This window comes from Sander lucioperca, chromosome 15, assembly GCF_008315115.2.
Source record: "Sander lucioperca isolate FBNREF2018 chromosome 15, SLUC_FBN_1.2, whole genome shotgun sequence".
Classification (NCBI taxonomy): domain Eukaryota; kingdom Metazoa; phylum Chordata; class Actinopteri; order Perciformes; family Percidae; genus Sander; species Sander lucioperca.
In genome coordinates, this window is record NC_050187.1 from 12380856 (window position 1) to 12406861 (window position 26006).

The following is a 26006-nucleotide window of genomic DNA, read 5'->3' on the forward strand; positions in this document are numbered from 1 at the left end:
TTTTTTGTAAAAGATTAAAGGTACGGAAAGTCAAGCAATATTTATTCAAGAAGCAATAAATTCAATTAAAAAGCATATATGATTTTGAATAAAACAAACAAACAAATAATCCTACTTAATTATACAATTCTATTCATTTATAATCCATTCTATGGGATAATTAATTATCACAATCCTATATAACATTTTGGACCTGTAAGTCCTGTTAAACTTTTATAACCCTTAATCTGATAGGACAATTTACAGATTTTTGCAGTGGTAATCATAGCTACATAAATCCTATAGGAGAGACGCGCAATGCATGCTGGCACATGTAGTCACAGCTGCCACTGCACCGCAAACACGCTGCCCTTTGACCGCTTTTTATATTGATGCGAGTGTCATAAAGATGAGCTGTGGAAGTGGCTGTTTTCAAGTAGCAACATGGAGTCCAGGAGACCGCTACACGCAAGTCTAACTTTGTTAATCCTTGTTACCAGCAGCCATGGAGGACACTTAAAATCAGGTGAGTCTTCTAGGATTCATTAGTGATAGATCATTCTGGTGTTCAGTCAGTCAAAAGTGTTCCTGAAATGACGATTTGACAGGAGGATTCTACGAAAGAGCACTCACTTTATGTCAATCCAAAAAATATTTGTACTCTTTTTAGATTCTTGTGATAATCAATGCTTGGTCTCCATAATCAAGGTTACCATTCAATTATGACAAATTGACCTCAGTAGTATGACAACAACCTCAGTCAATATTATTGAGTCAGTGTTATGTTCTGGATAATGATAGTGATCTGTTACACCCTGCTGCTTTTATATTTATGATGTACAAAACGCTTTGTGTATACCATAAATCAGTGCTGCTATGACTCTATGCAGGGCCCACTCTAAAAATGGACCAGGCTTTGTTAACATTTCATAACCAGCTGACGGAAGAAGTGCAGGTGTTCTACACGTCAGATTCCTGCTACAAGGTAAATAATACTGTATACTGTCCGTCTCTGTCTGTCTCTTCCCTCTGTCTGTCTGTCCAGGTTGTCCGAGATATCAGTCAAGATATAACTCAGCAAAATTACTAAAGTTCTCCCATTATCAATTTTGAGAGATTCATAGTGACACAGAAGAAGTCAATATTGTAAAGCACTGTCAAGTAGAGGTGCAACGATGAATCGATTAATCGATTAGTTGTCAACTATTAAATTAATTGCCAACTATTTTGATAATCAATTAATCAGTTTGAGTCATTTTTTTATTAAAAAAATAAGATTTCTCTGACTCCAACTTCTTAAATGTGAATATTTACTAGTTTCTTCACTCCTCTGTGACAGTAAACTGAATATCTTTGAGTTTTGGACAAAACAAGACATTTGAGACCGTCATCTTAGGCTTTGGGAAACACTGATCCACAGTTTTGACATTATTATAGATCAAACAACTAATCGATTAATCGAAAAAATAATCAACAGATTAATCGACTATGAAAATAATCGTTGGTTGCAGCCCTACTGTCAAGTTTGACATTCCTGTTTCTCACACAGATCTTTCTGGTCACTAAGGTTACAGGGTTGCTCCAGATTTTAGCATTGGAACCTTCTGAAGTTGAGGGACTCACACGAGAAATATATGAATAAATAAACAGAATAAAATGCTCAAAATCTGTGATATCCTGACTAGTGTGAGGCCACATTCACACATTCCAGATACTACGTTGTCCCGAGCCCCTAAATCAGAGACATTAAACACTGATGATCCTGTTTAAAAGACGCTGCATATCAGTCTTAGGAAGGCTTACATACCTTTTTGTCGTCGATCCAAGCAGATACATCCCAGGTCTTACTTTACAGCATGCATTGCGTGCCTCTCCTATAGGAAAGTCTTTTCTAACCTCTATACCAGTAGTTCCCAACTCTTTTGACAAATTAATATCCACTTGCGAACCATTGTCTCATGTTATGGTCTTACTGTGCACATGAGCTTTTATCAGTTCTACTAAAGAGTCATTTTTCTTTTTTATATTTTGTTAGTTTTTTAGAGACCTGAGGAGAGGAGGATCCCTGTATTTCACAAAGAAAAAAATATAATTATAGGAAAGACAAAACATAAATCCAGTTTTGCATGAGAAAAATACTCATTGGCCATTTTCACCTGTGACATATGTAGATTTTCCCTCTTTTTTTTTTTTCTTTCTATTTCTCTTTTCTAATCCTTATTTTTCACACTAATCTTTTAGCATGCCACATTGCATTTCATTGCACATATTACTGGTGTATCTGACAGATAAACCTGACAATCTTTAAATCCTTATACCTTTAATCATCATGACCTCATCAGATTTCAGTTGACCCCTTTGAGTGTAAAGTACATTAAGTCAGTGTTTCACCTGTTTTGACTTCTCAGTGTGTGTACCAGCATTTGGTCACTGTGAAGCCCAACAACAACAATGCATCTGCGGTGATCAGCACTAAATTCCCTCTGACTCTGCAAGTGGAATGGACCAGGAATGTAACTCTTTGCAGGTAACAAGTTTAACATTCTAACAAAGCATCAATAAAATCAAACCAGCTGTTAATGTCCCCACAATCCCCAGAGGGAAAAATGCTGATTTGTTTCCTGTTTACTCATATTAACTGCCTGTGGGAGTGTACTGTGCATGTTGCCAGCCAGCCAGCCATGATATACTGTGGTGTGGTGGCATCCGATGATTGCATCAGCAGTCTGCGAGATTATTTACAGGGCTGGGGGAGTAATCCTGACCTGCTTTCTAGACCTGAGTGATGCCCTCCCTTAAACTACCTCCCCAGGTATCGATCTGGAGCCTTTTTGGGGTTAATAAGACCTGACATTCCAATATTGATGAAAAGGGCTCATTAAAGCTTCAAAGCTGCATGTCCTGTGGAAACCTCAGCGGGGATGTTAACTAAAGGAGACAGTCGACATATGTATAAACAATCAGGACTGACAAGACACCAGGGCAGATTTTTCCATTTGGGGGTCACCTGTAAACACGGTGCCAGAGATTGGGTTGCAACATGACAAGCCTCTGGTGCTTTTTCTTGCCCTCTCAGAGGTCTGATCTTCCGCTTCCTAGATCAATGCTCAGGTCTCTAACCAGACTGTGCTGCTATTGATTTCCTTTTCCCCTTTGAAAAAACACTCCAAGTGATAGCTAGTATGTCATCCCAACAGTGGATCAATATAAGCGTGTAATGCATGTTTTTGGGGGCCTGAAACTGGAGCTGACGAGAGGGCAGAGTTATGTCTGCAGACACTAGGTGGTGCTCCTGAGCTTCATAGGTGTTGATCTAAAACCATCAGGAAATATATATATATATATATATATATATATATATATATATATATAGTCAGGTCAAGAGGAAAACAGCAGCAAGTGGATGAAAAAAGTAATTTAATATATGCTTCTAAGGAAATATAATTTCAAATGGGATCAAATAAAAACCTGCAGTTTTATGTGCTTTTAAGGAAAGTGTGTCTCAATATTTCCCTGTTTTGAATGCAGCTGGAGTCAGACGTATGGAGAAGGGGGTCATTACTCTGTTTGGATCCAGATGTCTGAGGCTGCCAGTAACCCCAGCTGCACCGACGCTGTGGATAAAAGACCAAACAATGCACACCTGCGTAAGTTCACAACCCTGATGAAGAATACCGGATGATGACATCACACAGTTCACACACAGTTTTGAATAGCGGACTGAGAGTGAACCCGCTTGCTGTGGTGAAACACAGCGACAGTAAAGGAACCTGTGTCCACGCTCAGGCCGAGCCTTTGAGCCACTCTCTACTTAATTGAGTCAGCAAAGAGAAGAATCACTCGGCTTGTCCACATCTACTGAGCAGTACTCATCCATCTCCTGGGACATGATGTGTATTGATCAGATAAGATGTGCTTTCTTGAAAAGGAATAAAAGAAAGGCTTTTCTGTTTGTTTTGAAGGCCTGGCTCTACGCGTGGAGGATTGTGGGTAATACATTAGGGAGTGTGGAAGGATTAGGGCGTAATGGGATTTTGAAAGCGTCTCCTTCCATAATGTACACTCTACTTAACAATATTGCAGATTATGTTGTAGATCAGACTTTTAAGGCCAAGTAGCCATTATCCAAGCAGATATATGGTCAGTGTGACGGCACCCCTCACAGTATGATGAGCTTCCATTAGCTCTGCAGACCAGTGATTATACAAACTCCCCATAGGACTTGCTCAGCTTAAGTAATGGTCTGGTCAGCAGCTCAAGACAGGTTAGAGTTGCCCTGCTAGGAAATTTCAAAGTTTACTTCAGCGTCTCAGATTGATCGGCCGTGGGGCTTCATGAGATCATTTGATGGGTGCGGTATGTTTCTGTGCAGCTACTATCAGATCTACCCTTTAATCATGTTAGTACTGTATTCTGCATTGTACCACAAACCACAAGTCACCTTCTGAGGCCTTAATTCTCACAAAGAAATCCAGAATATCGACTGGCATCAAGTGTTTGTTTGACTTTAGCAGACGTATCGCTGAACTGAGCTTAATCTAGTTGTTTTGAAATGCGTCTATTCATTTTCTATTTATTCACCTAACTCATAGAGCGAGCATGGCTGTGTGTTGTTTCACTTCATGTGCTGAGAGCTTTATGGTGTTTTTATAAGTGGGCAGCAGAGATGCCAGGACTTTCCCGAGGCGATTAAGTGACCACTCTTTGTTCAGAGTGGATGTCATATTGTGGATTCAAGCTCAGGTTAAAATAGCTTCTTTTTGTTTGTTGTTCCACCAAAGACAAACATGTCGCGTACTGGCCCCTTATTTCCTGTGCTTTGACGCAAGAAGACTGATATCTGATATCTCTGATATCTCCTGAGCCTATATGTTATAGCTTTGTTATCAGTAGCACAGCTGTAAAATTTCTGCTGGTGCTGATGGGTGAGCAATAATGTAGCAAACTTGCATTTTTGCATAAAAGATCAGATTACGTGGTATTCAGCATCATTTATGTTGCATTAATGTCTATCAACATACCCTTTTTGTCTCAAACAATGAATCCATAAGCGTTACCCCAATCTTTGTTCTATGATTTGGGTAGATTTCATTGTTTCATTGGCAATAAAAGACACCTCAGCTGCAGTATTTGTGCCCTCTCGTACTGTTAAACCTTATCTTGACCTCGCTCTTTTCTATGATGCTTTCTCACAGACCAGCTCTTCCCCGCTGTCCTTGTTTTCTTGTCCTTCCAGCGTAGCCTTACATTTTCCTTTTTTGTGTATGCCTGCAGGGTTAGATTACCCAGATGGATCGACCAATAGTTTTCCATTAGGTCCTTGTTTGTCACTTGAGGGATCCCCTTTGACACTTGTTGACTGACAGAGAGCCACAAAGGAGTCCAGAGGTGAAGAAAGCAGACCGTTTGGACTGCTAATCAGGCCATTTGTCCCCAGTCAGATCCTATTCTGATAGAGATGTACACTATAAAGCTCCTGACATGGACTTCCTGACAGAAAGACTATGATGGAAGGTGGTACAGTCTGATTACACAATGTCCATTTGTAAACATTTCCTTTTCTTATTTTCCAGCTCTTCTGGTGGGAGCTCTCTCTCTGGCCATTATCGCTCTCTTATTTGTTGTGGCACCCTACATCTACAGGTACCTGTATGTTTTTTACATCACCCACGATGAAAATACCATCCTGCACTGAGAACTCTTCAATCAGAACCAGGCAGCTCAAACTTGTTGTCCCTTTAACAGGAGGCGTTGTACGTCAAAATGTATTAGGACCATTTGCTGCCAAGACCCACAGTGCTCAGTGGATAATGTAAGTAAAGTGCTGCTTCTAATGAATGCATTAGATTCTTAATAAATGCAATGCGGACACAGATGAGTGATTTGATTGATTGATTAGATTTAAATCAATCGTAAACCAATCAAATGAAATTATTGCTCAAGTGGCTCTCAATAGTATCATCTGTACAATTTTGAGATACTGAACTAATCTCAATATGTTCAAATGAAGCATTAAAACCATAATTTTATTCATGGATAATGTGCATATGAGAAACATGTATGGAAACCTTTGTTTGAAAAATTATTTATCCTTGTTTGTTCCCTTAACTCTTAAATGTTCCTAGAATTACTGCACCACCTTTATTTATTCATTGCAGAAAAGTATTGGCTTTATGCTTTCTCTGTAATCGTAAACATTAAAGTTGCCTTAATCCAACAGTAACATTGCATTATTTTCATTGGCTAACTATGCAGCATGAGATGCATACCAAAATTGCTCTGAGACTCCATCAAGACGATTGGGAGACACTAATGGAATGATTGATACAAATGTTAGCAGAGCCAATTGTACAGCAGACTTACATGGAAGCTATAGAGCATTGTATCCGTCCAATGATCTTGCTTGATGGCAAGAGCTGCTGTGTAATTTTGGTGAGCATGAATGGCTCCACTCATTCTTCCAAGCAAGATGTCTCTGTCTTCCATATGCTCTCTGGATGGCATGCAGATCCATCATCACATATTAGTGCTGGTGTCTTCCTGCTCTGGCTCTTCAAACTGCTGCATGGAGGCCAGCGAGTCAGGCTAATCCAACTGAGAGGGCAATAGGCCAGAGTCATCTCAATGCTGCCTTTACAGAGAGAGGGAAAAAGAGGCGCCGACACAGCACAGAGGATGACCCAGGATAGAAAGATGGCCAACATCATTTTAAGGAGTTCTGACCCATATGGCAATTGGATTTTTGGTTTTGTCAACATTTTTACAGGACAATTATAGTTATGTAAAATGTTCAAACAAGTTTGCATTACAGTACATATACTCTATACTGTATATTTTGTGGTTGCTAGTATATGACATGTGTTGCCACTTTATGTATTTCTAAATGTGTCTCCTTCAACCTTTCCACTTTTTTGGCTGGACCATAGGACCAGCCCTATAACCTCAAAACTTTGTCCGTCTGTCTCTCTGTCACTGAGTCACTGAGCAATGGAGTTCCACCATTGGTCTGAGTGAGCGATGACGTGAGTGTTGGTGTTTCCCCATTGGCCTGCTCCTCTCTGCTGCTCTCTCTTTCGGACACAAATGAATATGTGGAACAAGTAGGCCTATGTAATTTAGAAACGACAATCACAAACAGTAATGCACTCACCAGGAGGTATTTGTGCACGCAATTTAAATGGCCATTAAAGTGTAGCGCTACACATACCTCCTGCGTTGGGCGCCACAGCGGTCAAACACCTGCCGACAATATTTAGGTTCCCACCTTAATAACTTTGCCCTAGGTAACGGCACATCGACACCCAATGTACACACAAAAAGCAACACCTAATGTCTGATTATTCAACATATTTGGCTTCTACACTACACATTGTGAAGAAAGGAAAAATCATCTATAAAATGGAACCATCTGAAAGTAGTGCAAGGAAACAATGCCAGTGGAACTTAAGTTTCACTTTCAGAATCTGGCGGAGATATTAACATCAATGCACCGACGAGAGCAGAGAGTAAAGTTGTGAGGTGATAGTAAATGTACAGTGTAGGTTTCAGTTAGTTCATAAATAAATGCTGCAGCTCATCAAGACCACCATTTGAGGCTGTGGTTCATAATTGTAATGGGGTGAAACCTCAGTCTGGTATATTTAACTAAGTAACATTAAATACACTTAAGTAATCCAGACCAATAACTTGTTGAAAATTGCCTGATTACATTGAAAAGCAGTCCTCAATTATTTGTCTCAAACGTTTCTTTACCGTGTCATGTGATATGCTACTTTAGTATGAAACAAACAAATATTACTGGGACCACTACAGATGAACATTTAATATCTATATTCACATTAAAGATACCACCACTGACTATCCCTGTAACAATTTGGTCACAATTAGGCACATTGACCATACACGTTCCAGCTACATACTAGGTTTCCATCTAGTCTGGTTAATCTAAAAGTTAAAGTACAGAGGGTACAACAAATAATGTGACCACTTCAAGAGAAATAACTTTATTACAACATAATAATAATGAATCACTGCTACAGAAGAGGGTCATTTCAAGCATAATGCCAATTAGTAGAACTTGTCAGTTAAAAAAGGTCTTGTAATCAGCACTTTGATATTTAAGCATTCAAAGCAACATGAGGCAACTAAGAAGGCTCCTAAGAGACAAAAAAGCTAAATTATATAGAATTATCACTCGCGTCTGCAGTTACACGCAGTGCTACAGAGCGTTGTAACGTCTTCCAGATCATTGTTTTGGTTTTCCTGTTTTGCTTCAGTATTTCTGTTCTCGTCAACCTGAATTCCAGCAAAAGCAGGCACAGGCCACAAAAAGACCGACAAACCATAGAGGACCATATAGCAGCTAAAGAGCCAAATATCTTTCTCAGGAGTTGGTGGAGACGAAAACAAAGATACAATTAAAGGGAATATGTCTCCAAATGAATGCTAATGTTGCTGCGTTAATGCCTTGCCTCATCAACTTTATGAGGCGACCTTCAATGTTTTACACTTTGTTCCACTGCTCCCAATTGGCCAAAAAAAACCAGTTAATATTGCTTTAATACGTTAAAGGTCCTATGACATACTGCTTTTTGGATGCTTTTATATAGGTCTTAGTGGTCCCCTAATACTGTATCTGAAGTCTCTTTCCCGAAATTCAGCCTTGGTCCAGAATTACAGCCACTAGAGCCAGTCCCACAATGAGCTTTATTTAGGATGTGCCATTTCTGTGTCTGTAGCTTTAAATGCTATTGAGGAGGAGAGAGGGGGGGGCAAGGTGGAGGGTGGGGGTGTGGCCTTGACCAACTGCCATGCTTAGCTTGTTTTCAAGCCATGATGTCTCTCTCTTTCTCATGGGCGGGCCAAATTCTCTGGGCGGGCAAAGCAGAAAAAGGGGAGGTAACCTTGCTCCTTATGACGTCATAAGGAGGAGATCCCAGATCGGCCCATCTGAGCTTTCATTTTCTCAAAGGCAGAGCAGGATACCCAGGGCTCGGTTTACACCTATCAACATTTCTAGCCACTGGGGAACCACAGGCAGGCAGGGGGAACTCACATTAATGTTAAAAAAACTCATAAAGTGAAATTTTCATGCCATGGGACCTTTTAAACCAAATAGTCTTGAAAAGTCTAAAAAATGCATACACAGATTGACTGCAACAAAGAGAAATAGCAGTCACAAGTTGAAACAACAGGGATTCAACATATACATACAGAAGTCACATATAGTAAGTTAACAAATGTTGCTACCTTTTCAAACAACCTTGTATAGCCTTCTGACATTAGTTTATCTACCCTCTAATTGTTTCTACAGGACGGAGCACAGGCTTGTGAAGCTGAGCACAACACCACTAAAGCTAAACCAACACGTCTGCGCTCACTGGATACTTTCCGAGGGTGTGTACGCCATCAACAACCATCCTGTTTATCAGTCTATCACCACATGCGGCCAGTTCACATGCTAATTATTTTTGGAGCAGTCTGAGGCATGATGAAGAGCTACAGGCCCAGCATAATGAATAATTACATGGGTCACAGTCTGGCCACAGTCTCCCCCAAGCTTTTTTTATCAGGCGGTATAGCTTTGGGCATGATTTCTGATACAAGTGCATTTGGAACAGTGTGTTTCTGTTGGACAGGAGTGATGCATGTGATTGAATCTGGGCTCCCTGCTAGCCTTAATTGTGGCCTGGGGGTAGACACAAAGCAAGTCTCTCTGGAAACAGGATGCTGGTGTGGCTTTGACCTCCCCCTTGCCAAATAATTGATGTAATAATACCGTCAACATATCAGCACACATCCACACGGCCATAGATCTCCTGCCAAAATGGAGAGCGAGAGGAAATCCAGCAGCACAGAGGCAACATCCAGCAGACAATTGGCATCTTCTCCATCTGTGGCTTCCCAGTCCATCTGAAACCACTGTGCATATGTTCTGAAATACCACATCGTTTTGTTTAGTTTGAGAGCTGAATTGGTTGAGTACAAAAAGGCTACATTTGGATTTTAATTTCCCTTCAGTTACACTGCCTGCCACAGTCCTCCTAATCTTATTAGCTAAAATATTGCTCTGGGGTTACAGATACTTGTCACATATTGATGTCCTGATAGGTAATACTGGAAATTCTCGTACCTGACAACCCACTTAATCAAACTGTGACTCAGCGCTCAAGATTAACGCTGCGTGTGCCTCCTCAGCCCTGTGACTTATGATCCATACTCCCTGATAAGTAACAACTTTCTGTAGAGAACAGACACATCATCTACCATAAATGCTAAGACATTTCTGAAGGCAAAAGGCTTTTCTTCTGAGCTGAAAGGTTTTTCTGATCATTGCTCAGGCTGCGCTGACATGATATACAGAGAACAGTAGCAGTATGGTTGCACATTAATTTTTCTAAAAGGATTTGGATTTTAATTTTGTGCCTCACTGCTGAAAGCCTGTCGCCGGTTTCCTTACTGTTGAAAATCGCACCGTCAGTAGTTAGCAGTGCCATACAACAGAGGGAACTATTCTCAGTTCAGTTTAACACCAGGTGGCTGACTCATTCTGTACCTTATTTTGACTAAGCTTCAATTTCTCCTCCGATTCAGTTTCAGATATGCTCTGATGTTGGGCCACAAAAAAAGAACCTTGGCATTTCCACTCAAGTAGTAATATATTATGACTAGATTGGATGTCTGTGTATTTGATATGGCCAGCACAGTAGGTAACTCAATACTCTGCAACGATAGAGTGTAACTATCCATTTGCAACGGGGGGATGTATGAAGCTTACACTCGTAATTGGTAATGCATGTACAGTGATTCAAATCAAAGAAGTCCATAAGTGTCTCTCAGCGAGTCATAATCAGTTGTCACTGCTGCAAGAAAGACCCGTATATCTGGAATCAGTTAGCTATAAATCACAAATGCTGATTCCCAGACATGAATTAAGTCTATTACTGAAGTGACAAATGCTCAATGAAGAGCTTCACAGGGTAATTTACAACTTCAACCTGATTAGGAACCAAGAAACAAGCCTGTGGTGTTTCAACCTGGACATTATCTGGTATTAACATAGTTGCAACATAAAGCAAAGTGATCTCAGTGCACATCATATTATTAAGCACAAGTTACTTAGTTTCCCTTAATCATAATGAGCAGGCAGTAGTGAGACACGTGTGTGGCATTTGTAATGTAATGTGCCTAAAATGGAGTTCTCATTCACAATCAGACACCGAAAGTGTTTTGATTTAAAAAAAGATGGCCAATAAGCGGTGATATTGCAGGGATTTTCACCGGGTCTCATCTGGCAAGTGATTTACCTCCGTCTTTGTCACTATGGCGACTAATGGATTTGTTCGTCAAAATTTAAATGATAGCCTGCATATGTGTGTGTGTGTGTGTGTGTGTGTGTGTGTGTGTGTGTGAGAGAGAGAGAGAGAGAAAGACAGAGAGTACATGGACACATGCAGCAGGGTTTACTCTACTTTAATAGCCCTTTTGAGATGATAGTGGCTGATTAAAATCTTGTATCAGCAGGTTGGGGCTAAAAGAGCAGTAATGGCTTTGGTTCACCTCTTAATCGAATCTAGGCAGAAAAACAAGAGGAGGCAGAGGTAGATACAGTGCATCTGATCAGACAGTCTTGTTCTTAGAGGTTGTCCTAATCTTGTTATGGCTCTTAAAGACCCCCCCATGATAATATTTTTCTTTCTTTTCGATTAAATTAAGCACAAATTAAAAGCATAAATTCAAGTATTTCGGATGGTAAAATGATTGAATTTGCCTCGGAGCAAGACTCTGTAGCTGCTTGACCAATGCAACCATTTACATTCCCTTGCAGGTTTGTGTTGTGTAATGGCCCCACCCATTTTCTGACATGCAGCTCAAACACCTCTTTTCTCTCCAGTGTCTGATTCAGTGAAGCACTCCATCACGTGTGCTGTGTTTCAGCAGCTTTGGCCACTGCTAAAGTATAAAGTGTATCATATATTAGACGCAAAGTCTTTAGTCAGCACTCCTGCTCGAGGAGATCCAGAGGACAAGTGTTCATTTCCTGAGTGATTCATAATGCTTAGATTGCATTACCGTGCATTTGGAGTGTGACAGAATAAAACGCACCTCCTCCGGCCTCTTTGACTTTAATTCAAATTTTAATATAGTATCAGATGTGTTAGTTATATGGTAAGAAAACTATTTGATACTAATGTGTTATGCTATATAATAGTTATACAAGTTTTAACCCATATTTCCATCATTCACTCTACTGCATGACGGTCAATCCAATTATAACTGATTTACCCAACAGTGTATAATAGTGCTTACTCATTGTAGTGTCTTTGTAGGTTTGCACTGACAGTGATGGTGTTTGTGAACTATGGTGGAGGAGGCTACTGGTTCTTTCAGCATGCACCGTGGAATGGTTAAGTAAAGTATAAGACATGCACAATTTCTGCTATTCAAGTAGATTTAATAGCTGAAAGGACCGACGGCTCACAGTCTGCTTCATGGACGGAGGAGATACGTACTGTACGCCTTCTTTCACATTAAGCCAGATATAAAATGAATGTGTGAACTCAAGGCAATTATTCAATGGCAGCGTTCTCCTCCTCATGTCTGCAGCATTTTCTGACCTGTTGTCACTAATTATGATAAATGCAGTCTCAGACCAAACACGCAGGATGCCATTCCTCACATGAGCCAAATCAAAAGCACAATCCATAGATTTTTATTATGTTATTAACAACCAGGGAGGAGATGATAAGGAGGGATGAGTGTTTAAATGGCAGCTGGCAGAATATGGGAGGAGGGCAGTGAATGAGTAGCACTGGCTGTCCAAAGGTTAAAGAATGCTGAGTCCCTTTTCCTGATGTAAATAAAAGTTTTTTTTAAAAAAAGCAAAAATGTCACTGCAACTTTTGATGAAATCCATGTCATTGTTTAAGGGTTTTCTCCATTTAAATCTTATAATAGCTTCTTTGCCACATCTACAAGGGTGTATTGATTTCAGGGGTGTTTTGATTAATCTTCTCTTTGCTGCTGTCACAGGAGTGTAGACATGTATTCACCTTTTCAAAATGGAAAGTTAATGACTTTATGGACATAACAGTGTTCCTAATTTACCTCTTAGTCCATTTGGATTGCAGAGATTAGAAAAGGGCAAGAACTGTGAACTCTGTGTAATGGCATCAAATTCAAGTATCTGTGTCTATTGATATTAATGTATGCCTCTGGATTTGTTGCAGGCCTAACTGTGGGAGATCTTGTTATGCCATGGTAGGTTTGGTACAAGAGCTCTGTTTTAATATACACACGTATGCACAACTTTGTACAACACTTTGTTTAACACTGTAATACTGTTGTTCCAGGTTTGTGTTCATCATTGGGACTTCAGTGGTGTTGGCTTTCAGATCCATGCAGAGGAGAGGAGTTAGCCGCCAGCAGCTGCTGCGCAAAATCACCTGGAGAACAGTTGTCCTCCTGATGCTCGGCTTCTGCTTTATCAACTACTCTCCAAGAGACGGAGCACGTAAGTGCAAAATATGTACAGTAGCACATAATTGTTAACGGGAAAAGTAAGTTGTATGTGGATGTGCTTGTTCTGTACTTTTTGTTTGTTCTGTACTGGGGAAACGATTAAAACACAGATGCTGGCATGTCTAATAATATGTCCACTTGTTACATGTACAGCACTTTAAATCATTAGCACCATCGGAGAACAGAAAGAGGCTTTTCTCGTGTTAATGCACCTGTAAAACAAACTGCATTTGTGATTATATTATGTAACGTCAAAAAAGTTTGACGCAGATTCTATAAGAAGTATATTCAAGTAGTATTATTCAATCCACAGAAAATGAATCGGCGACTATTTTGATAATTGGCTAATTGTTTCAGTTATTTAAAAAAAAGAAAAAATTCTTGTTTTAGCATTTTAGTAAACTGAATAGGCTTGGGTTTTTGACTGTCGGTGGGACAAAACAAGACACTTGTTTAAAAAGAACAGAACAAGCACATCCATTGTTTAGCTCTCTGTTGTTATATTGACATCTGGATTTCCTGCTTTTGCCTTGCTTTGTCTGTCAAAGCACTTTGTACACTCAGTTTTTGAAGGTGCTATATAAATAAAGTTATTATTATTAAAGGTACTCTAAGCGATGTCACATGTTTGTTAGGCTACATCATTTTTTGTCACATACAGCAAACATCTCCTCACTGTCCACGAGCTGCCGGTCCCCTGAACACACTGTAAAAAAAACGCGGTCTCTGTAGACAGCCTAGGGTCCACACACGCCAACAAAAACAAAGTGGTCCAACTTGGACCATGCAAACATACACAAACCGTGTTCCAGCATTCACCCAATAACGGACAAGAAGGTTTGGGGGGGGGGTGTTAGTGCGCTGAAGCACAGAAGGGAGGGGACGGGATGAGGAGGAGGGAGGAGCGAGCTAGTCTTCATTTTGTTTGAAAATACTTTGAACGTCAACAAGAAGTAACGTCACCCAACATCGCTTAGAGCACCTTTAATATTAGCTTGGGTTCGAGGAAATTATCATGAACATTTTTTACCGTTTTATGGACCAAATGAATATTCTACGTATTGAAGAAATGATCAGCAGACTAATTGATTATGAAAATAATGACTAGCTGCTGCCCTAATGTCATATAAGATAGGAATAATATACAGCTTATATTTGGTATGTTCATACTCTTCACTAAAAGCCTTGTTTACACAAAGACAAAGATGTTGTATGTGTTTAGATCCAGATGTGGGATTAAAGCCAAAGCTGCAGGGCTGTGTCGGGGTTAAAGGAGGGGGAAGCAGGCTGAAAATCCCTATTTCCTCATCCACCTGGGGAATGCACCGGGCACCTTCACACATTAGCCATCCCCAGTGCTAATGGACTTTCCTGGGTAGATGTCTGCGTAACTGGGTTAACAGAAATATTGTTATTATGTGTGCAGTCTCAAAATCCAGCACCAGGGGACCTTTAACAGAGGCAGACTGAGCAAAAACAACCACTGCGGTAATGGACAATTACAAACAGATAGTGTTACACTCTTCAGCCCCATGCAGCTGCTGAAGGGACTGCTGCTGGAGCTGATCATAACAGCACAGTGACTTTTACCATAAAATGCAGCTTTGCCCTCAGAATCAGAATCAGAATCAGAATCAGCTTTATTGGCTAGGTTTGCGTAAACAAACAAGGAATTTGACTCCGGTTAATCTTTGCTGGAGTCAAATTCCTTGTTTGTTTACGCTAACCTGGCCAATAAAGCTGACGTCTTCAAGGACGTCCTCGGCAGTTGAGTCGCAGGGTTTGATCTAATAAGAGAATGGAGTCATATCGGCTCAATATGTTAAACGGTTTCAATGTCAGACGAGAAAGAAGAAGGTGTTAACTTTTGACAGAAACTATGAGTCATTTCAAATAAACGCTGCTACGGTTAGATGTCCAAATCATCGTCAAAGCAGTGACCTCGAAGCTGTAATTTTGGTTATTTTGTTTTTTATGTTGTCACTTCAATGAAAGACGTACTGTACACACTGCTTTGTTGGTTTAGATGGTTGTGAAGCACTTGATTTAATGCATTTAAGTTCACATTCCATTAGATAAACTCAAATTTCACCAAGCTAAAAACATGGCTGTTTCTCTTGAATTCTTAAATGTTGAAGTTTTTGAAATTTAGAAATATTCTTTAGCTTAATGCAACAATGTGTTTTCAAGATATCTCTGACCATTTGACAGTGTTCAGATTCATCGAGTAGCGTTCAGAGGATCTTCAAATGAGAAAAACCCTCTGTTTGAAAAGTTTTTGGCTCAGCTATTTGCTCTACTCTCTCTATGGCTTTATTCCATTCTGCTCACTACTACCATATAATCATAATTTTGTTCAATCTATCACTGAAAGTGCTCAGAGATGGGAAGTAGACAGCAGAGCTTTCGCTTCTTAAATGTTATTGAACGTCAAAAGGGATCTCAATTTCACACACAAAAAACCTACATAAATTGATCAGAAAGCGTAAAAAAAGATGCTAGTTTCCTGCAGTTCACCTTAAAACCGTGACTTTCAAAATGATTTTTATTTAAGTGACAGTGTTGTGGGGGGACAGATACAGTAAATGATCTGGGTGGGGGTGTAACCTGCAGATTCAACAAATGTGTCATAAGTAAGAGCTTCCACTTTTCCTGTGAAAGGAGAGATTTCCGCCCCTTATTTGATTTGTCCGGATCAATGATTGGGATTACACTGTTTTCACAGCACTTTGTGCGGCAAAGAGGTTTTCAATTAACTAATGTGTAGATTACCATCAATCTCTCAACCACAAGCCAATCTTATCCTCTCCAATTTGTGGAGACAAAGAGATAACTGTGAATCTTTGATTAGCTTCCCACGTTCTTGACATGTCCGTATCCTGAAGGCTGACACCATTTCCCAGTGTGCCATGCTGTCTATCATCCTCCTTCAGGAAGTAGCAGTACTGTAGTGGAATGATTGAGAAGAGCTTCTCATGTCCTATACTATCTGTGTGTTCTGTGTAATGTGGTCACGACTCTGTGAAAATGACTCGGTGAAAATGTTGATGTAATATATTAGTATACAATGTATTTGCTGCATGATTGTGTAACTCACACTATGTAGTTCTTTTTAAAAATTATATTTGGATTATTTTTCTAGAAAGGCTTGACCAGGGACTGGGGTTGCAAATTAGCCAATTGGCTAGAAACCTTTTATGCAACACATCTACACATATTGTTATGGCTTTGACTATGATAATTATGTATGTATTAACGTGCACTGCATTGTCCCTGACAAATAAACTAATAATAAATAATAAAATAATATCAATTTCCTGATTAATAATTTGCCTTAATCAGCAGGAATAGCTTACGCCACCGAGGTTTATCTGTGCCTCTATCTGAGCTCTATGTAAGCTCATATATTCATATGGGTTTTATATATAAAATTATTATTATTTATAATTATTATTTATATATATATATATATATATATATATATATATATATATAATATATATTCATCATCGGGTATCAAGGCACGCATGAGTCTTCATATTGTGTGTTGTTGACTGTGTTCCAGTGTCCTGGTCCTGGCTGAGGATCCCTGGAGTGCTCCAGCGTCTGGGCTTCACCTACTTTGTTCTGTCTCTCCTGCAGACTTTCTGGGGCCTGAAAGAAATCCCACTGAGAGCGGTGAGCAGCTCTGTCAAGTTCACTTTAGTCTGTCATTACACACCAGGAAAGTCTTGTCTGAAACGGCACATTTCTAAACAGCTAATTCACTGTGTGCACCTTGGATTCCTGGGTCCATCTTTGTCATTAAGTGTTTTTCTTATTGCTGGGATAACATACACTACCGGTCAAAAGTTTGGGGTCACTTAGAAATTTCCATTCCACTCCATTATAGACAGAATACCAGCTGAGATCAGTTGCATTGTTTTTTTTAACCAGGACAGCAGTTTTCAGATTACATTATGTGCTTACATAATTGCAAAAGGGTTCTCCAATGTTTTCTCAGTTAGCCTTTTAAAATGATATCAGATTAGTAAATAGAATGTGCCTTTGGAACATTGGATGAATGGTTGCTGTTAATGGGCAATGTAGATATTATATATACAATTATGTAAGCACATAATGTAATCTGAAAACTGCTGCCCTGATTAAAAAAACAATGCAACTGATCTCAGCTGGTATTCTGTCTATAATGGAGTGGAATGGAAATTTCTAAGTGATCCCAAACTTTTGACCAAAGTAAAGTTTCCTGTCAAAAAGATGAGCAGTGTTGTACCTGAAGACTATTTTACATTAACAAGATTTGTGTGCTGTGTGATGCAGAATCACTGGTGGAACCCGGTCCAGGATGTGGTCCTTTATTGGCCACAGTGGCTGATTATCATCCTGCTGGAGACTCTGTGGCTTTGCATCACTTTGCTCATGCCTGTACCCAACTGCCCAACGTAAATCCAAGCATGTAACCGACCGAGTCCGATCCACTCATTAATCCACTGTACACATATGCTAAACGTGTAAATCTCTCCATGCTGAGATAATATCCAGTTGGGGCTGTTTCACTGCAGCAGAGGTGTTAGTGTGCATGTTGTGTTGCTGGTGTTATGAACTGCTGTGATTTATGGGCCTGTGGTGGATGCTTCAGCGGGCATAATTAGCCAATCTCAGTCTGTCATGTGCAATAAGAGGAGCGGAGGCAGAGGATCCATCTTCCTCGCTCTGCGTCTTCTGTTCAGTGCTGCTTTTGTGTGTGTGTGTGTGTGTGTGTGTGTGTGTGTGTGTCTGTGTGTGTGTGTGTGTGTGTGATTTCCCCATTTCTGTGACCCTGCATAGCATCAGTGTTAGAATAGTATGAGTTGAAATAGTAGCACTTACGTTTCTTTCAACAGGAGCTTCCTTTGGTTAATTCTGTCTCATGTTCCTAAAATAGATTTTTTTTTTTGGAGCCTAGCATTAACAACATACTTTAAAATAGATTATTCTTTGAATACTGAGTATACTGTATGGTTTGCTATCAGAGGGTATTTGGGAGCTGGTGGAATCGGTGATAACGGTCTTTACCCAAACTGCACTGGAGGCGCAGCAGGATACATTGATAGATGGATGTTTGGGGATAACATGTACAGATACCCCACATGCAAAGTAAGATCTGTTTCACAGACACCATTCATTATTTTACCCATCTGTCTTAAAACCTTGCAGGTGGAATTAAAACAACCTTGCTTGTTTTTTTAAGGAAATATATCGCACCACACAGCCCTTTGACCCAGAGGGGGTTCTGGGTACAATCAACTCCATTGCCATGGGATTCCTGGGGATGCAGGTAAGATGGATCATTTATTTCTCCTCTATGATTCAACAAGTTGTACAAGAGTATTTCTAATATTTCAGAATTTTTTTAAGTGTCCATTAAATAGGATCAATGTTCTTCATGTTACTGTATTTTGCAAATATATAGTTCAGTTTAGTTAAAAGGTTATTTATTGAATAATTGTTACTCTCATTTTAAATTCACATTTAAAGAACTCTCAGAAAAATCTGTCTATCCAGTAACCGTACAGTACAGTCTGTAAGGGTCAATCACAGACTTCACCATTTCCATATGAAAAATGTTAATTACAAGAAAGCTGTTGACAGCAAGTAACCTGGAACAGTTCCCGGAAAGATATGTCAGTTTAGTGTTTCATACATGTCTTTTTTTTCATTACTTTGAGCAAACAAAATTCCATTCATTCACCTTCTTTGTACTTGAATGGATGGCAGAAATTTGACATTTTAGAATCTCAGCAGGTTTAAAATGGCTAGATACTACTAGAAGTAAGTGAGAAAATACTGTATGTTTTTCTGTGATTTGGGTGAACCGCCCCTTACGTCCTCACAAAACTGGCCTCTGATTGGCTGAAAGCAGCAGCTTCTTAAATTCATATTGAACCAAACTCCTTCAGTAAAGGCTTACTGATCAAATTCAGACAGCAACAGATATATAAGATTCAATCAATAGTTTTAGAGACAGAAACCAATGAGAACCATGTGTAACTATGACCTTAAAGGGAAAGTTTGGATTTTTTGAAGTGGGGCTGTATGAGGTACTTAGTCAGTGTATTACCTACAGTAAAATACAGTCAGAACGTCCCCAGTTTGGAGAAGCAGTTAGTTAGTGTTATTTGGGGAATCCAAACTAACCCTTTAAAACACTTAAACATTGACTAATGGACCTCCTACAACCCCAGTACAAGAAATCTGAACTATCCCTTTAATCGGAATTTCTTGCAATTACTCGATTTAACATTCATATTTGTGATTGAACAGGGACAATTTAAAATGTCTACAGCAGAGCTTCTTTACCTAAACGATCAGTGCTAGTTTTCTTCAAAGATAAGACGTTAATAAGAAAATATATTAGGCAGTGAGACTGCAGTTAACTCTGTACTTAAATAGGTTATGTTATGTGAAAGACTCTTTCCCGCCTTATTGTAAGTGCACAGCTGCCCTCCTTTAATTACAAAATGTTGTCAAAAAGGGAGGAGAGAGCTTTTGATCTTTAGACCTGAGCCTCTGATGGCGACTGTGTCACTTATAACCATTTGTGTTGTGGGAAGTAGCCATGCAAAAGCTAGCACATTGCTCAATTCCCTGTGGGCGGTTAGCACTGAGCCCTTCAGTCAGCGAGTCTTAGACAACACACCAGGTGTCCGCTACCCTCCTCTGTGCTCGCCCATGCTAATGTCCTCAGCTGAAACATATTTATCATCACCAAATTAATCAGAGGGTGTGGATGACTTACACGCCACATCTGGCTCAACAGGATAGGAGAAATGTGACCGCCACGTCAGGGACACGGCATTGACACCAACATCCCAGGCCTATTTGGTTACCCAAGGGCAAATACATGTACACACCGGTGGTTGGTGTTTACGTGGTATTTCTCATTAAATGTGGGATTGAATGAGCTGCGGTGTCTGTGCTTATCTCTGTCTCTTTCTCCACAGGCGGGGAAAATTATCATTTTCTACAGGGGGGCGAACGTCCGCATCCTCTGTCGATTCCTTGTGTGGGCCGTCATCCTGGTACGTTACATCATGTGGAGGTTTTGAACACAGTTGGTGAAGTAAATGAGCATAAAAGTCCATCGATAATTTAAAACCAAGACAACAAATCACTTAAAACCTCATTCTGCTTCTATGACTCACACAGAGCTGAGCACTTTTATGGTCTTGCTGTTTTACTTTGCCTCGCAGGTAAAGTCTGTCGGTATTAGTCATAGCCGTCCAAGCCATTCATTAGCAGGACTTAGTGGAGGACATGTGTGTGATCTCAGTACAATTAAACAACATTCATGTGTGGCTGTGTTTCCAGGCAGACATTGGTATCCAGTGTCTCAGGAGGATACTGTCTCTCATTGCCTGTGTGCCTTGAATGTGGTTTTAGATTGTATACTGCAATCAGTAGCATCTTATGAAGAGCATGATAAATTCATATACCCGCACACTAAATCTCTGCAAACATTTACAGACAGCAGTAAAACAGTATGGATAAAGTGGTATAACAGAAATAGATTAAAGTCCTTTCAAACCCAAAATAAAAAGATACGTTTCTTCATGAATCTGCTTAGATAGCATTTGAGGTCATATTTGTTTTGGATTTGTGTTCATTCTGGGTGGTCTCAAAACACAAGAAGAGGCAAGCTGGCCGCTATTTTATTTAGAGGGGGAATGTGTCCCACAGGGAGAAGCCAAGTGTTATACGAGACGGTCCGTTTTGCATTTCTAAACCTGTGACAGGAGGCTGTTAGTCTGCTCTAACGAGATTGACAGATATCCACGTAGAATTGCCAGGCTTTTCAGAACTGTTTGTATGTACATACAGTGAGATGCTGCAGAGATGTTTGCTGCTTTGCAAAACGGGGTTAGTAGGAGCCTGCATGCTGTGGAGGCAGACATCCTGAACGGGCAGTGCCATGACCTGAAGCGTTGATGAAGCTGGAGGAGCTGACTGCATCACTCAGCCATTGAAATCGAACTGTGCAGGATGAAAAGAAGGAGCCAGTAGACACAGCTAGATGAAAATGCACAGAAACAGATCCTGTCCAAAAAGTTTGAAGTTACACTGTTGTTTACAGTCATGCTAGCAACTCTGTGAGGCTGCATTTAGGCACAGCGGTGCTTTGAACTAAAACTAACATCAGCAGGCTAACATTATCACAGTAACAATGTGCTGTACGTTTACCACGTTCATCATTATAGTTTAGCATGTTAGCATGCTAACATTTGCTAACTAGCACTAAATTAGGGTGACCAGACGTCCCCGGGGACAGTCCCCGGTTTCGGTGACCTGTCCCCGGCTGGAGCTGTCCCTGGAAATGTCCCCGGTTTTCACTGTGACTGACTGTGACTGACAGACCCGAAATTGGAATAAAAGAAAGAAAACATTGACCAAACGCGCACCCTAAACGTGCATGTACCCATATTTTACGATGCTAAAATTACTGTTTATTTACATGGAGTCTGGTGGGTTTAGCGAACGCAATTTCGCGAACTTTTTATGTTTAAAAAAAGGATCTTACTCTTTAACAGAAAGGTCGACCTCCTTAGAAATCCTTTCCATAATGTTGTCGGACACTTAGAATATTAATTTGAGCCTGTCAGTGGCAAAACGAGCACTTTTATGAACGTAAATACAAGCTGGACAATTGTCCTATTAACTTACATTGTAGCTTGTTTCACCGTTTCCGACTGCAGAGATCTCGTACTGGACCATTGTCAAAGGAAAATATTTCCTCAATAGTTTTAATTGTCTCCGATACTCAATGAGCTGTTGCAGAAACAAGCCCAGCCTGAAGCAATAAAGCAAAAGCTGTCAGATAAATGTAGTGCAGTAAACATTACAACATTTCCCTCTGAGGTGTAGTGGAGTACAAGTATGAAGTAGCAACAGGGGCGATTCTAGGATCAGACCTTTAGGGGGGCTCAGCCCCTAATGAGAATGTGACACGGATATAGTGCATGCAAAAGTGTTAATCTGCGCCATGAAATTACCAACTTCTTCACAACCGCACTCCTGCTCTCCCTCTGACAGAGACTCAGCCAAAGGCCTGAGTCTGGCACAATCACCTCAAACAGAATCTAAGCTTTCCAGTGATATTAGCGCCAGTTGCTGTGACAAATGGTTTGTGAGAAAATTAACATTGAACTTACATGAAATGTTATCATATTTGCATTATGCATACATCTCTACACACCCATTACTCTCTGTGAAATATCTCCCAAACTCTTCACTCAACACATGCATCGGTACAACAAGCGGTTCCCGGGGAATCCGGTTTTGAAATTGCAATAAAATTTCTACATGGTCTCCAACTTTTGGCCAATGTATTCTCATGTAAACTATGTCAGCACAGACATTTTTGTAAATTGCTTAGCCAGTGTATCCCACCATAATGGTTATTATATTGCCAGATTCCAGACAGTCCCACTTACTTATATATATCCCACTTACAAATATGAATATATATATATTTCTACTGGTATGCTTCCTAGTGACATTAATGCAAAAATATTAAGAAAAAACTATTCCACCTGTGTGTGCATGGTTAAAATTCTGAAGTGCAAAATAGTTCAGGCTACAGCACAAGTATTTCCACCCATAGATAAGAATAATCAAGTCTAACCGCTGAATTTCTTTTCAAAGTGCACCAGATTGATGCATTTAAACATTAAAATAGACAACATTTTCTTACAGGGGAGCATGCCCATGGACAGTGCATGCCCCTGGGGCAGTGTCCCCGTTTTAAGTTTACAAAGATTAAAAACATTACCTGTTTGGGAATATTTACGCTTCTGAGCTGAAAATGTCTCCGAATTTTGTCTCAGAAATCTGATCACCTTACACTAAAAACAAAGTACAGCTGAGGCTAATGGGAATGTCATATGTTTAGCAGATATTTTGTCATAAACCAAAGTATTACTAAATTGAATGGCAGCCCATCCTTTAGATGTAAGACTCAAAACTACAATTTGACCTCATGGTGGTGCTAGAGGAAAAGTCAGTGGCTCACCAATGTCTTTAAGATTCATCATCTGGGAACCATGAATATCAGTAGTTTTCAAGACTTTTCACAAAAAGCAAAAGTGTCAACTTGCTGGTTTGAGATACATTTCACAACAATCCATCAAATAGTTGTTGAGAAATTTCAGTCTGGACCAAAGTGGTGGACAGACAGCATGGCTGAAAATAGCAATTGCAAAAACAGAAATGTTGTACACAATACAACAACAGTATATTACTAATAAGGTTGTAATAGGTCCAATCTAAATGTACTATATCCAATATAAGAAGTCCAAGGAATGGGTCTTTTGTGTTTGTGAATCAGAAAGAATCCTGCTCATATACTTGAGAATTGAAATTCTGTTGTGAGAATTGAATTTCATTAACCTCAATTCTTAAATGACATATCTCCCCATTATGTCTCCTGGTGTTGAATCTTATTGACTATCATTATGGAGCAAGTGACTGGAGGGAGGTGAAATAAATTAGATCCATTTGGCTTTTCCCAGAGGCACAGAGTGATAAAGTAACATAAGGAAATAACACATGAGGAAATAAATAAACAGTAAGCTTTTATGTTTTGCCACTGTATCTCATGGTTCACCAGTTAATGTTACATGGATGATGTGGATGCTACTCAAGATCACGATGTTGGAGACGTTATATTCAGGAGTATACTGTGTTTAGTGGTGGGTCAATACAAGGACTTAAAACCCTGTAACTGAAATAGAGAATAACAATAAAATAGATTTTCTCACATTGCAATGGTTTAGAAAGAGAGCTCTGCTTTTTTTTATTGATTGTGGGAATAGATACAGACCTTGTGTAAAGTATGAAAACAGCATATGGTCGTCACATGTGTTCGGCTGTATATTTATATTTGCTTTGGTTTTTTATTTAATCTCAGTAGCTACATCAGCTAAATCTATTTTTAGTTCCACAAAAATGTTTTCACCACCATAGAAAGCAAAATTAGTTTTAGTGATTGGCCTGCTCTTCCTATTGACTTTTCTAATACGATTTTGCCTCAGAGGGGAGGCGGTAAGCAGAGCTGAACTGCCTCTTGTTTCAGACATGTGCTCTTGACATTAGCAGGTTTCCTCAGGGTAGGAGGGAGCTCATTTCTGCAGGCACCCAACCACAGGATTGATATTATGCACAGGAGGTTCACAAAGAACCAGAAAGTGTTGATACAGTAAACGACAAGCCGGGTTTTACACCGCAGTTTACTGTGGCGGGATTTCTGCGGCGGATTGATATTCAGGGGCGGCCATGCATCTTCCTCCTAATAAACAACAGCCCCTGTTAATTAAAGTCCAACGATCAGGCTCCAGAAGTGAGAGATTGAAATTGAGCGATTGCCCCACATACCAGCCCCGTCCCACATCCTGCTGCCTGGATAGCCTGGAGACTCAATCCAGCCCCAGCTAGGCTATTTCCACACCATTGATTCTGTCATCTATACACATGATGGATATCCACCTAACAAGCATGTTTTGATTCTGATCCACTGCCCTGGGTTTCTCTCTGGAGCACAAAATGCTTCCCCAAGTATCTACTGTAAATCACATGTAAAGGTAAATAGATGAGACAATAAAAGCTATTATTGATGAAGAGTTCATAAGATCATACACAGTTCCTCTGGATCGTGGTTAATAAGGCTGTGGAGTCTACTTTAAATGGGTGTGACTCTGTAGGTGGCTGTCTTTGAGGAGCACAACATTCCAGTGTGGACGATTCAATTGCAGTGTTTTCAGTCCGACATTGTGTGTGTGACTTGACGGACCTTGTTCATCTGACTTTCAGATAATCGGTTAATCTGTCTGACTGGCTTGATTCTGTTTCCCTCACCTTTTAGCAGCCCAATACTGCTTGTTTTATCGCCCTCCATCGATTTGAAATCTGTTTCATTTCCACCCTTAGGGAATCTCTGCAGCCATCCTTTCTAAGTGCACACGAGACGAAGGATTTATACCTGTCAATAAAAACCTTTGGTAAGTGCTTCCTGACCCTCTAAATCCAGCCACTTTTCCTCACAAAAGAAAGGATGGGTTTCCAACAGGCACAAATCAAGGCTGCTAAAACACACGTTTACTTACCTCTAACGGCAGCTACCACTGTAAATAATCACCCGCTCTGTTGGGAGTGCGAGGTGGAGCGGTTATACATCCTCCCAACATGATCACTCTTCCTTATGGCCTGGAAAATAAAGGATGCTTTATCCTCTCTACTCACTCACTACACATTTACCAGATCTGTGTGATGGAATGGGAACAGTCTCTGGAAAAAGCATCTATATAACCTGTGTAGTCTAACCGCTCCCAAACTATCATAAATGCCTTTTTGGTAAAACAAGGCAGGGCATCTTGATTAATGCTCGTAATGGTTTTGCATGAAATGCAGTGCAATTACTACCTCAAACGTAAATTACTTTATGACCTGTGCATTTGTTCCACTCCCACATTTCC

At 40.0% G+C, this 26006-nt stretch overlaps 1 protein-coding gene across 3 annotated transcripts in view; it reads left to right on the top strand.

Moving 5' to 3' along the window:
- The window catches only part of si:dkey-192p21.6 (uncharacterized protein LOC565246 homolog), a 31654-nt gene that overhangs the window by 2315 nt on the left and 3333 nt on the right, over positions 1-26006 (top strand). Inside the window, exons 1-16 of one of the 3 annotated variants that reach the window (XM_031284216.2) lie at positions 292-505; positions 870-964; positions 2388-2506; positions 3508-3626; positions 5553-5622; positions 5725-5791; positions 9293-9375; positions 12309-12385; positions 13209-13239; positions 13332-13492; positions 17143-17178; positions 17821-17956; positions 18513-18636; positions 18731-18817; positions 20484-20561; positions 25462-25532. In XM_031284216.2, the coding sequence (XP_031140076.1) occupies positions 424-505; positions 870-964; positions 2388-2506; positions 3508-3626; positions 5553-5622; positions 5725-5791; positions 9293-9375; positions 12309-12385; positions 13209-13239; positions 13332-13492; positions 17143-17178; positions 17821-17956; positions 18513-18636; positions 18731-18817; positions 20484-20561; positions 25462-25532 (1436 nt within the window). In that variant the 5' untranslated portion in view covers positions 292-423. Of the gene's footprint in view, positions 1-291; positions 506-869; positions 965-2387; positions 2507-3507; positions 3627-5552; positions 5623-5724; positions 5792-9292; positions 9376-12308; positions 12386-13208; positions 13240-13331; positions 13493-17065; positions 17179-17820; positions 17957-18512; positions 18637-18730; positions 18818-20483; positions 20562-25461; positions 25533-26006 lie in introns of those variants that run through there. The other 2 variants (XM_031284215.2, XM_035992511.1) reach the window with 2 other exon arrangements.